Source organism: Solanum verrucosum, unplaced genomic scaffold (genome assembly GCF_900185275.1).
Source record: "Solanum verrucosum unplaced genomic scaffold, falcon-dt-bn FXZP01000234.1, whole genome shotgun sequence".
Taxonomy (NCBI): Eukaryota; Viridiplantae; Streptophyta; class Magnoliopsida; order Solanales; family Solanaceae; genus Solanum; species Solanum verrucosum.
The window spans coordinates 1,566,407-1,579,509 of record NW_026020440.1 but is presented as its reverse complement, the minus strand read 5'-3'; the positions used below and the strand labels follow the sequence as shown (position 1 = coordinate 1,579,509).

General features: G+C 31.3%; 2 protein-coding genes across 2 annotated transcripts; one reads left to right on the top strand and one right to left on the bottom strand.

Moving 5' to 3' along the window:
* Positions 1-5,282: 5,282 nt before the first annotated feature.
* On the top strand, positions 5,283-8,917 carry LOC125808216 (probable E3 ubiquitin-protein ligase BAH1-like 1). Its single transcript, XM_049487939.1, has 6 exons — positions 5,283-5,712; positions 6,647-6,891; positions 6,971-7,225; positions 7,676-7,813; positions 8,289-8,347; positions 8,465-8,917. The coding sequence occupies exons 1-6, from the start codon at positions 5,514-5,516 to the stop codon at positions 8,568-8,570; spliced, it is 1,002 nt and encodes a 333-aa protein (XP_049343896.1). The 5' UTR covers positions 5,283-5,513; the 3' UTR covers positions 8,571-8,917.
* A 1,183-nt stretch (positions 8,918-10,100) lies between these two features.
* Positions 10,101-12,521, bottom strand: LOC125808221 (uncharacterized). Its single transcript, XM_049487945.1, has 3 exons — positions 12,099-12,521; positions 10,700-10,821; positions 10,101-10,614 (listed from the first exon to the last, which is right to left on the bottom strand). Exons 1-3 carry the CDS (start codon positions 12,445-12,447, stop codon positions 10,498-10,500), a joined length of 588 nt encoding a protein of 195 aa, XP_049343902.1. The 5' UTR covers positions 12,448-12,521; the 3' UTR covers positions 10,101-10,497.
* Positions 12,522-13,103: the final 582 nt, after the last annotated feature.

Here is a 13,103-nt window from a genome sequence, read left to right as displayed (position 1 = left end):
CTCCCAAGACTGTGAATCTATCATTTTATTTTGATTTTATTTATGCGGATTATATAATTGTTTCCGTATAATTTATAGGTCATGAGTTCAAGTGGTGAAAGAAATTATTAATGTTTATATTAGGGTGGTTATTTACATCACAACCTTTTGGTGCAATCCTTCTCTAAACTCTGCTAATGCGTAATATTTTATACATCGAACTGTCTTTTTTAAGTTAGATTTGTGTACAAACTTTTTAGGCGTTTGGCTTTATATTTGAAAATTTGAGTAATATTCATGTTTGAATGTACTTAAAAGTAAAGTGTTTTTGGATTTCCTTGAGACGTCGTCAACAATGTGCTTTCACGCACTACTTACGGTTGCAACTTTGCGTATACACAACTGCCTATACATTTCATTTATTTATTTAATGTTCGATGGACAGGATAACTTTTTTAATCAGAGTTTTTGCGTTTGAATTTTGGATATAAAAAAAAACTTTGATAAAAAATGATTTCTCTTAATAAAACTCTACGCCACACAAATTCAGAATATTAAAATTCTACTCCGCGCAAATTCAGAATAATTGATCTCCGATATTAATACCAAACACCAATTTATTTATTTTTTTAAAAAAAGATAGCTAGATAAACTTCAAATTAGGTTTTTTTTTTTTTTTTTGGTATAAATCGTTTTAATATTGGATAGAAATGCCAACACTTCTTCTCGCCCTTTTAAGTCATTTGGAAAAAAGCCAAATTAGAATATAAGAAAATTTTGGTTCATACGTGGTTTCATATCAATCCAATAAATATACAATATATTTAATTGTTTTTACTTAATCATGATAAATTAATACTCCTAAGTATTATTTAACGTAAAAATCGATATAGATATTTTTTGTCCAACAAATAGTCTGTAAGTTTTAAATTTCCTTTAACACAATATGAACAATAGCTTAGTGGCCGAATGGCTTAATGTGTAGCACATTTTTGCGGTTCCGAGTCTCGTTAGAGACTTTTGATTTTTTTCTTATCAGTATAAATGTCAAGTAATTTTATTCATTGAAAATTTTCATCTAATATTTTTTTTAATTCAAATTTGAGATCTCGTAATACATTCGGACTTCATTGACTATTAAATCACATTCATGGATTCAACCTTTTTTTTTAGTTACTTTCTCATCAAGTTTTTGACTAAAAACATAAAATGCAAAACACTTTAAATATATGCAAATAGTTCTTTCTAATGCATTTCTTGGGTAAGAAATATTCATTTTATGATGACAAATTAACAATGATAGACATCTCAGGCATCCTATTAAACTTTGGTCTTACATTTTGTTTTCTATTTTATAAAACTTTATTATAATGTCTTGTTACATTAATTATCTTTAAGCATATTATATTTTGGGTCAAAGTAAGCCACCAATAGTTTTCCTTGTTTATCATGATTTTAATTGATTGCACAAACGTCACAAGAAAAGAAAAAAAATTAAATTGTTTTTTCTTACCACTATCATTTTAGAAGCATTTAATAATAATAATTATTATTAAAATAGAACATGGCTATTGCAAGATCTTTAAGTATTAGATTGACAAAGTTAAATAGTCATTATTATATTGTTTGTGGAAGAAAAAGGTGAGCTCATGAAATAAATAATAAATTGGTACCTAAAGTTAGCATCAAATATAAGAAATACATTTTAATTATGTTATACAATTTTCTATTAACTTATACAAATTTAACGTGAAATTCAAATGTCGTATAAATCTATATCTATATATTAGAAAGGAGAGTTTCAACATGTTAGTTTTTAGTCATTAATAAAAATTTGAGGATATCATGGTCTTTGACATGCTATTGCAAGATTTGCTTGCTTAAGAGGGTTGTCCTCTATGTATAATTATTTAGACCTCATTACTAACTCCAAAAAAAAAAGTAATCATTTTCATTTAAATTACGAATCATACCCTAAAAGTGAAATGTCATGGAATATGCTACATTGAGCTTTCCAACTGACACATAACACTTGTGTTGTAATTTTCTTCGTATATTTTTCATTTCCATTTGAATTTGGTGAAATGTAATTACTTATTTGTATAATGTATAAAAATTCAGATTAAAGTGTTTAAATTACTCACTTTACTCTAATTAACTCCACATATTTTTCATTTGAATCTCATGAAGGATAATTATTTATTCATATCCAAGAGTATTTGAAATGTATAAGTTTATTATAATTAAGTAATTTAATGAACTAATTAATATCGTTCTTAGAAAAATGAATCATTTTTCATCAATACGTAAATAGTATACTTTATGCGTATAAGTACCATTTTTAGTAGCTAATGGTATAATGTTTTCATTAATATAAATGATTTATCATTTGGCAATCATCCACCATTCATGAATCAAGAATTTATTCAACTTTACGTATGCAAAACCATGCGTATATGATCAGTAACTACTTAGGTGTGTTCGGTACGATGAAAATAATTTTTTTAGAAAATGATTTCTAGAACAATAAGTAAGTTTCTTACTTATTTTCTTGTATTTGATCATGCACAAGTAAAAATAATTATTCTAAGAATTTTTGTATATAATTTAGACAAATACTATGAAAGATGAATTAGATGGAGGATAATGTAGTGGTGGTGGGGATGAGGATGGGAAGTTCAAGGGATGAGGTAAAGCTAAGATGGGTTAACGTTAAATGGGAAAGAACAAAAAAACTTATTATCCTAAAGAAAACATTTTTCAAAGATTTACACCAACCAAATATGAAAATATTAACATTCTCTATATCGAATACACCCTTAGATGCATCAACTTTTTTCCTCTAATTTCACTTTTTTTTAAAAAAAATGTTTAATAATATTGGGCTCATGCTAACATGGATCACCACTATTACTTAACTATAAGTGTGGATAACCACACAGGTGGCGGTCAACATGCCTGCTTCACCTGTGTGGTTCCACACTTACACATACATTTGTCTACTTTTTCTCTCTACTTTAATTTGTTTGTCTTATTTTTTTATTTTTTATATATATTTAAAAAATGCGTAAAAAATACTATAAATCATGATAATTGACAACTTAAAATATTATTAAAAAAAACACATAAAAAATTCAATTGCTTAAAAAAAATTGATTAAAAATGTATCACATAAAATGGGACAAAAGAAGTAACATGTATTATTTAATTTGAAAACTACGTAAAAAGTATTGTAAATCTCAATAATTAACAATATATTGACTCTTGAAACTCTATTGTGCTACATCTATTGGGACAAGAAAATTAACATATATTATTTCAAAATTACATAAAAAGTACTATAAATTACAATAATTAACAATTTAAAATATTTAAAAATCATATTAAAACTTAATTCTCTCTAAATTTTATCTATGTCACATAAAATGAAACAAAAATAATAGATATTGGGCCCGTGTTAGCACTGACACTTGTGTCTAGTAACTAATATAAGAATGAAATATATGAAAAATTATATATTATTTTATACCAAATATAAGATGAAATAGGTAATGTGTATGTTAACATGATAATAAGGGCATTTGAAAATAAAAATGCACTTACAATAAATAATCCCTAAATAACAATTTGTGCATAATTCATTTTTTGTATAATAATTTATATTTTATTTTTATATAATAACTTTAATATTATTTATCTATTAAATAAGTTATATATTACAATTCCTTTATAACTAACCTAATAAATTCTTTTTGTTTGGTCAAACTTCTAAATAATGTTTATTGCAAAATGTTTTTGAAAAAAATAATTAAGAGTAGCATTTTATGTTTTGCTAATTAATTTGACAAACATTTTTGTCAATATTAGAACTGTACTTGACTAATATTCCAAAAATGCTTATGAGAAAGAGTCAAGTATTCTTCTTTTGAAAACAATATATATATAGCTTAAAACATTTTAATTTTTTTCCTAATTATTTTGTCAAACAACTCGATTTTCTTTTTGAAGGGGAAAAATGCACTTTTGACTTCCAAATAAATGACCAAACATGTTATAAACAATTAATGATACAAAAAAATTATCACATTTCTCACACAATTAACATTCTTTTTATCTCACAAAAAATTGAATCTAAATTTTACGTTTTTGAGTTCATATTATGAAATATAATCGACCCTTCATTGTACTAATATCAAGTACTTTTTCTTTAATCGTACTATATACTATATCAAGTACTACTAATTGACCCCTAATCTTGAATTAGCCTTCAAATAGAGAGGTAATATTTTATATAATTTTGACACTGTCACCATCCAAAAGAAAGTATTTGGACAATAACCGACTTTTTAAACTTTATGAGATAACTACAAAGTTAGTACTAATGTAGAAATTAGAATTAGTTACACTAAAACTAATTATTATTTAAAAACTATTTTTATTGATTGTTTGGTGCACAATGTTAAAAACTAATCCCCCAGCTCAATTAAGGTGATACTCATTTCTTTCAAATCAATTTTTTTTTAAAATGACATATTTCCTATTTTAGTACTTTTTTTCTTTTTTTTAATTGGGAAAAGAGTTTGATATAATCATTAACTTCATTATTTAGAGTTGATATATCCTTCGTTATAAAAGTGACTTATATATAGTATATACCTCTTGTTAGTCGTTATAAAAATGACTTATATATACATCTATTATTATAAATAGCTTACATATATCATTTTTCTCTAACTGAAAAATTATAATTCATGCAAGGATATATTTGATCATTCTCACACATATTGTTTTTTACTTCTTTAATTCAATGACTGATTTAGATTTATTATTTTGGTGGTCAAATTTGTTTTTCACTATTTTTCTTGTAAATTTTATTATAAATGCCCCCAATAAATTTCACAAATACAAAAATTAAATTAAAATATAGCCCAAAAATACTTTTTCATTCCTTATACTTTAAAGCTACTTTTAATTCAGAGAATTCAAACATACTCATAATATTTGACCATGAATTTCATAATAAAATATGATCAAACACCTATTTATAAAAATCAACTCCAACACTTAAAAAGTACTAATTTTCATTACTTATACTTCAAAACTACTTCAATTCAGATAATCCAAACAAACTTATTTGACTTTGTTAAATTAATAATTAAATACTTATACTTATTTTGGCAAATTGCCTTTATAATATCATATCGAATTTAAATCGAAACTCCACCTTGAAAAGCCCACAAGTTCCACCTCCCTTACATAAATACCGCAATGTTTAACAGCTTTTTCACACTTTCGAAAATCTTTTCTCTTTTTCCATCCAATTTAATTAATTTGTGATCATCACAAATGTCATGTGTCCCTGTTTCCGCCATTAAAGGATACAGATACAGTCCGTGTTTCCGCCATTAAAGGGTACAGGTAGATAAACAGGGAGGAAAAACAAACGGAGATTTTTCAGTATTTTTTTTCACTATTAAGTGCTCGCACTTTTTTTGGAAAATTCTCAGATTTGGAACAATTTTTGAATTTTGGAAATGAAGTTTTGCAAGAAATATGAGGAGTATATGGAAGGGCAATGCCAGAATAAGAAGTTGCCGCGTGTAGGTTTGAAGAAATTGAAGAAAATTTTGAAGAAATGTCGAAAATGTCATCAATCACGAAGCGTTGTTGGTCTGTCTGCAGATAACAATAATGTTCATGATAGCTCCAGTTGTTCACAGCATCAATGCTCTGGTTTGTTTGATCTGTTGAATTATACTGTGATTGATTAAAATTATGTTGAATTATACTGTGATTGATTAAATTTATGTTGAGTTATGTGATTGATTAAATTTATGTAAATCTGTGGTTGATTTCGAATGATTTTGTATAGAGTAGCTTAAATTTGATTAAGAATCACGAGTTCTTAGGTTTAAATCACAGTGGAGTAGCTGATTTCTCCCTAGTTTTGATGGACAGAATTTTCTGGTACATCTATTTGGTGGGAGGTGGCAGCTATCCTGTGAATTAGTCTGGCAAAGTGGTTAAATTTGGTTAAGAATTACTAGGTCTCGGGTTCAAATCCCAGCATAGACGAAATACTAGAGCTACTTGCTATTTGTGGTGGGTGGGGTGGAAGGTATTCCATGGAATTAGTGGCGCACAAACTGGAAAAAAGAATAGCTTAAATTTGGTGTAAAAGAAAAAAGTAAATTAATTTGCCCCTTTTTTGAGATTTTTGACAATACATGCATTAAGACAACTTTAAAACTGGTAAGTGCATAAATTTTTTGTTTGCTTATACATGTTTATATGTTGAGATAAAATTGATTCATCTCTGATGAGTACCTTCGTTGTTTTAGTTTCATCTATTGTTGCATGTTCAAATGATTTTGTATGTGGTAGCTTAAAGTTGGCAACCCAAAAAAAGGGGTAAATGAATTTGCTATCTTTTGTGTTTTTGATAATAGTTGCAGTAGAACGACATTCAGATTAACTCAATACAGTGTAGCTTGATTTTGGTGAAAAAGAAGCAAAGATATTCCCAAGCTTCTGAAGTTTTTTGACAATTTATGCACCAGAACAATGTTAAAGCTTGTAAAATCTACAATTTTGTCTTTATTTTTGTTAATATATCTCATATCAGTCATCACTACAAGGTTCTAATAAATTTTCCTGTCTTATGTAGTTTGTGATGGAAGTTTTTTTCCATCTCTCCTTAAGGAGATGTCTGAAGTGGTTGGCAGCTTCAATAAACGTGCGCAGAAATTGCTTGAACTGCATCTCTCATCGGGTTTCCGCAAATATCTTATCTTGCTCAAAGAAAAAATTCAAGGAAACCATATTACTTTAGTTCAAGAAGGAAAAGATCTAGTCACCTATGCTATAATCAACGCAATTGCCGTGCGTAAGATACTTAAGAAATATGACAAGGTATTTCCCTTTTGGACAATTAATTCAACATATTAACTGAGTTTTGCTTCCTTTATTAACTACTCCTGTCTATCTGTAGATTCACTATTCTAAGCAAGGCCAGGCATTCAAGTCACAAGCTCAAAGGATGCACGTTGAGATCCTTCAGTCCCCCTGGCTGTCTGAACTTATGGCTTTTCACATCAATTTGAGAGAAAATAAGGCCAAAAATGGGAAGGCTCTTGCACTTTTTGATGGTTGCTTCCTGGTATTCAATGAAGGGAAACCATCCCTCACTTGTGAGCTCTTTGATTCTATCAAGCTTGATATTGATTTGACCTGTTCTATTTGCTTGGTACGTGCTCTCTCTTTTTCCATATCTTGTCTTTAATGTTATCAGCCAAGTATTACTCCCATCACCAGCACCGGGAAAAAAAATCCCTATAAATTGAGTATCACATTCAAAATTTGGCTTGAACACAATACTGTAGAAGGCTAACTTGATTGTCTGTGTGGTTTAAGACACGTCTCTTTTGCTTTAATAAAGAGAAATTATCTTACTGTTGCTTAACGATTAGAAACCTTTGCATATGAAATCATCAGACTTCAAATTTATTGAATCGAAACCTTTGCATATGCTGTCAATATAGTGTGAAATTCTGTTATTTTGTGTTAGCTGGTTCTTAGCGACAGTGACAAATGGTTCTTCTCTAGTCTGTAATCAATTTATCATTTATCATCCATTTAGCATGCTGGATATATAAAGTGGAGATTAACAGTGCTGTAAATACATCTGTTTATGCAGGATACCGTGTTTGACCCAGTATCTCTCACTTGTGGTCATATCTTCTGCTATATCTGTGCTTGCAAAGTTGCATCAGTGACCATAGTTGATGGACTGCAAGCGGCAAATCACAAGGAAAAATGCCCTCTCTGCCGAGAGGTTAGCTAAACTTTTGGTATTTAATCAGTGGCTTGAACATTTAGCATAGTTTTATACTTGTGAATAATATGTTAGGAGCACAAGTTTTCTGAGTGATATTTCACGTCAGAGAGGATAAACAAGAACAAGTTACTTAAATCAAACTATTCCTCTGGAATTGTTTCCTCTTTTAACAATATATAGCAGATTTCCCGCCCCAGTCACTGAAACAAGTAAAAGTTAACATGTTTTTTAACTCATGAGGAATACGAAGATGTGCCTGCTTGCAAAGAATACTGTTCTTAAGAAATTTTGGAACATTATTTTAGTGATCAACATAAGTTGGAAAGAAATTAACATTCAATAGTATCTGTTTGGTTATGGTTGATCTCTTTGTTTTCTAGCTTCTCTGCAAAGGCTATTCTTCTGCAATTGTGATTTACTTGTGCTAGTATTATATAACCTTCATCTCATATTTTTTTGTTGTGTGATTCAGGAAGGAGTGTATGAAAGTGCTGTGCATCTGGAAGAGCTTAACATTCTACTGAGTAGAAGGTATTCTTTCTTCCGTAATGTGTTGTCAGATTAGGTCTATCAACTCCAGAGTAGTTTATACGTTTTCCGCTCTTGTTGCTTCTGTTAGTTCTAATTCACTTCCACATTTTTGAACAGTTGCCCCGAGTATTGGAAAGAGCGCCTTCAGACCGAGAGAGTAGAGAGACTTCGGCTTGCTAAGGAGCATTGGGAATCTCTGTGTCGGGCATTTATGGGCGTCTGAACGATAATATTAGTCTCATGGTGACTCTAGAATTAAGAGTAGCATTTATTTCTCCTGCATTTTCTTTTATGTTGCTAGGATCCTTCAAAATGTTGTTGTACCCATTTCGGATCCTCCAAAAATATTGCATTTTTAGAGCAATATTTATGGAGGATCCGAAATGAGTGTGGTTCCCTTTTTGAGGAATTCGAGAAGAACATAGATTTTTTTCTTACATTTCTTTATGGTTCTACTGTTCATGCTCTGAAAAAGTGCTAGAATCTGTAAATAACTGCATAATTTTGTCACATTTCGTGTTTTTGAGTTGAAGCACTCCAGGTTGCTGAGCTGGTAGGGTTATTAAGTAACTTAAGCCTTAATTTTATTAGAACATTTGTTGTGGAACTCAAACTCTCCAATTACTCCTCCCTATCAATTTATCTAATATTCTTTTCTTCTTTTTTTCGTTTAAAAAAGAATTTCAACATTTCTATTCAGTAATAATTTAGCTTTAAAATATTCAACTTACCATTAATGATATCATAGTCACGTAAATGTTTATGACATATTTTAGAGCTCGGATCTCCATACCTTTTATAAATTCTTCTCTTTTTTTTTCCTCTCAATTTCCTCTTTTCTGCGAGAGCACAACTCTTGCTTGGGGGTGGTGTCGATTTTCGGTAAATTGCTAAATTCCACCAGCAAGGCAGGAAGCGGCCATTGCCCACCTTAATGCTCCTGCTTTGGACCTTTACTATTAGCTCACTCGTTGATTCTTCAACATCAATCGCTTCTTATTAAGAACTTTTTCACTCTCTCTGAATATGAAACTTTAATTACGGATGACAAGATTATATTTTCATAATATCCCTTGGTGGTTAAGAATAAATATTGAGCATTTATAACTCCATTTTAAGTTGGAGCAGAGAAGAAATTGTTGAAGATAAGGACTAAGCTAAAGATAAGCATCGAGTTGATCAAGTACAATAGTATTGGCTGTTAAGGAGTTAGAGTCAGACTAGAACTAGGCTTGGTAATTACAAGGGCAGAGGTGTTACTACTACACTTACATAGCCTAGTCCAAATCCGACTCCAACCCCTTAACAACCAACATAGTTGTACCATGTTGATCAACTCAATCATATTACTTTCACTTGCAAAATGAGCATAGTGCAGCACGGTATAGTTCTGCTTAAAGCCAAAATTTGAAAGATAGGATTTAACCTTTTCGAAATTTCAAGTGACATGATTTTATCTTCAGAAGTTATAGTTGAATTGTTAGATATCTCCTTCTAAACATGTCAAAAAGATTAAAGCAATCATAAAAATACATGTAGTACAATTTTAAAAAAACATGTAGTGCCCTTCGTCATGAGCGCACAGCTATAAATAACATAAAAAATCACACTTGAAAAGAATGAACAATTATTGTGCAGTGCAAAGGAACTCATAAAACTTGTAGAGGCTCCTACTTTTTCCAGTTCGTTCCAGTCATCGTGCTTATTAAAAATAAACAATAAAAAATAATTGTCATTTTAAAAAATTAAGATATACTAATTAACTATTAACTTCCCTCAATAAATGTGGTGAAAAAGAGAGTAATGTTATAAATAATACACAGCCACCATCCGATTTCTATCTCATTTTACAATGAAACCACAAGATTCAACCGCAGAAAGGGAAAATAAGCTAAATACTGCATCGGGGGAGCTCACTTCATTTCCGTCACTTCTGTAAATGCAGTCTAATACAAGAACTCTGATGTGCAAAGATTGGCTAACAAAGCACACCAACCGCCAGGTCTTCCATTCAAAACTTATAAATCAAAAAGCGAAGAGAAAAGAAAAAGGAAAGCCATCAGATCAGCCCTGATGAATGTGTGACCCTACCGAGTCTTAGATCTTATAGCTAATATCATATTGTCATGTGAATTTATCCTGGATTGTCTTCAAGTGCCAACAAGTAATGGATTTTTATCCTTGTACATGTGATATCTTTTGCAGAGTTTTTCTAATGTTGCTACAGAATGCTGCATCTTATTAAGTTTTGTGTCCATGAACATGCTCTGCAAAGAGGGGGAAAACAGTCTCCAGTGAGAAAACAACAGAGCAAATACATGCTAAATGATTTTATAAATCTCCCATTATTACCTGATAATCATCTCCATATTCCTCCACAAGCCTGCTAATGTAAACTCGTTGTATGGTAGTCAGTGGTTGCAGAGGGGCACTTTTTCCATCCCTTCGTTTCTTCCCAAGTGCCGACTTAAGATCTAGATTTCAAGAATCAAAATATCACATATGATAAAACAGAAACACAAGGATCAGACTCGATCATCTTCACAGCTATATAATATATATATAACAGCTATATAATAAATATAATAGGTAATGCTTCCAAAGGGCAGGTCACAGACGGATTTCTCGGTTATCAAAAAAAAAAAAAAAATAGGTAATGCTTCACCAACTATATCATTCATCATGCCTGTATGCAGTTGGAAGAGCAAAACAGGAATCCAAACATTATCTTAATTCTGCAAAAGTAATTTGTTATTCATCCTAAAAGACTATTTAAATGGCATTTTAATGTGCAGCCTCTAGCAACCCCTCTCGCTCCCGTTTCTCCATAGATTAACTCCTTACTAACTTAATTGGAAGCTTCTTCTCCATGACGTAAAAGTTGTGCATAGTGCTTTTGGTTTCCAATTGAAGTTCCCACTATCACTTGATACCATTCCAGATACAATGTAAAGGTTCCATAGCAAAGTGACTTCTTTCAAAGAGAGCAGGAAAAAACAACCTAAAGGTATTTTCTTTAGTAGAAGGAAAGCACTCCCCTTCATTATAGTAGTATTTTTCTTTCTGGTGACACAAGTTATGAAGTTGAAGCAAAAAAAATACAAAACATATGCTTTCATAATCTAATAAACCCAGCCACTATGGTAACCCACAGCTCAGAAACGCTCCAACGAACTCAACAACCAAGCTAAAGATATTTATCTCAGTACCCAGATAGTATATCTTGTCAGTGCTCTTCATACTCAATAAACAGTCTCAAATCTATGCATTTAATATATCAAACAACATTAGCATTATAGCAATAACCCAGTCTAATCATAATCAAGCTACATCATAGAACTTTTAGCTCAGCACAACTTTTCTGGTGTAAACAAAATTGCAACACCAACCAGCAGGAATTAATGCTTAATTATCGTTAAGCTTACATCTTTCGGAAACAGCCTCTCCACCTCCTCGAGGTACTACTAACTGGTAAGGTCCGTGTACACTCTACCCTCCCCACACCCCCACTTAGTAGGATTACACTAGGTATGTTGTTGTTGTTGTATCGTTACACTTACATTAGGTCAGTGTTAAGAGCCTCTAGTTATAGTGAACCCTCAATTTCCCGAAAGACTAAATTTTTAGCAATAATATTAATAAAAAATGGAGTAAAACAGGTATAAAGTCTGAGATTGAGTCGGCACAGTTAATTAAAACAATTGAATTCCTACCGTAAACAGCAACTAAAAGTACTGTAAAACGGACTCACCGTCTTCCTCAACCTCACTGCCAGAATCATCCAGATCCTCAAACGCATCGGCATCATCATCATCATCAGAGGTAGGTGGCAGCTTCTTCGGCGGCGGAACTTGAAGAGAGTCAGTCTCAATCATATGAGAGGTCCGGCAACGAACACCAAGCAAATTAGGGTTCGAAACGACGCCGAATGACTTGTAATTGTCGATTACGCTGCCTTTATCATCCCAATGAGAGTTGACCAGTGACCGGAGCTTCGGTGGAAGAGAAAACGCCGGTTTGAACACATTAGGGTTCTTCTTCGGCAGACCAACTCTCACTTTTGTCCTTGATCTCTTGTACTTTCGCCGTGAACCACCCATCTCTGTGAAAAAGAGGGGCTAGGGTTTAAAGGGATTGTGCTTTGATAAACCCTTTTGATAGTCTGGACAACTCTAATTTATAAAATTTCAGAATAAATATAAAAGGGAGGGTAATGACCTTTTTTCGGGGGGTTTTCGAGTTTCATACTTTTAACTATCACGTGCGTGAATTTCTTTTTTGAATTAGTATAATTATTTAAATCTATCTGAATGAAGGTGATATTTTCAAGGAGAAAAAAGAATAACGATAGTTTGGTGTATTTTGGTAAATAGTTGGTGATAGTTTAGATAGGAAATTCACACACTTGATTGTTCAGGTATGAAACTCGAAAAAACCTAAATATTTTAAGTGTTTTTTTTTTATCATTGACTCTTTTATTTTACACTCGTAAAGATGGTTGAATTGGTGCATTAGGTGGTATCTCATAAGAGGGGTCAAGGATCGATTATTCATGTTAAGGGCTTTTACTCAAATGTAGTATGTTTTAACTTTTAATTGAGCATTTGAACTTATAAAGTGTTTTTATATAACACAGATAAGTTAACCATACACAATATACCACCTCCTTTAATTATACATTTTGACCTTAATTGAAACTAAGCTCGACCTACAGGGAGAGGGAGGTCATTCAAAACCTACTGGCTCCAGAGGCGCT

Excerpts from the sequence above, each read along its gene's own strand:
- LOC125808216 (XM_049487939.1), top strand. The coding sequence starts at position 5,514 with ATGAAGTTTTGCAAGAAATATGAGGAGTATATGGAAGGGCAATGCCAG. Across the intron at positions 6,892-6,970 it reads TACTTAAGAAATATGACAAG|ATTCACTATTCTAAGCAAGG; the intron begins GTATTTCCCTTT and ends GTCTATCTGTAG. Across the intron at positions 7,226-7,675 it reads TGACCTGTTCTATTTGCTTG|GATACCGTGTTTGACCCAGT; the intron begins GTACGTGCTCTC and ends CTGTTTATGCAG.
- LOC125808221 (XM_049487945.1), bottom strand. The coding sequence starts at position 12,447 with ATGGGTGGTTCACGGCGAAAGTACAAGAGATCAAGGACAAAAGTGAGA. Across the intron at positions 10,822-12,098 it reads CAGTGAGGTTGAGGAAGACG|ATCTTAAGTCGGCACTTGGG; the intron begins GTGAGTCCGTTT and ends CTTGAAATCTAG. Across the intron at positions 10,615-10,699 it reads AATATGGAGATGATTATCAG|AGCATGTTCATGGACACAAA; the intron begins GTAATAATGGGA and ends CCCTCTTTGCAG.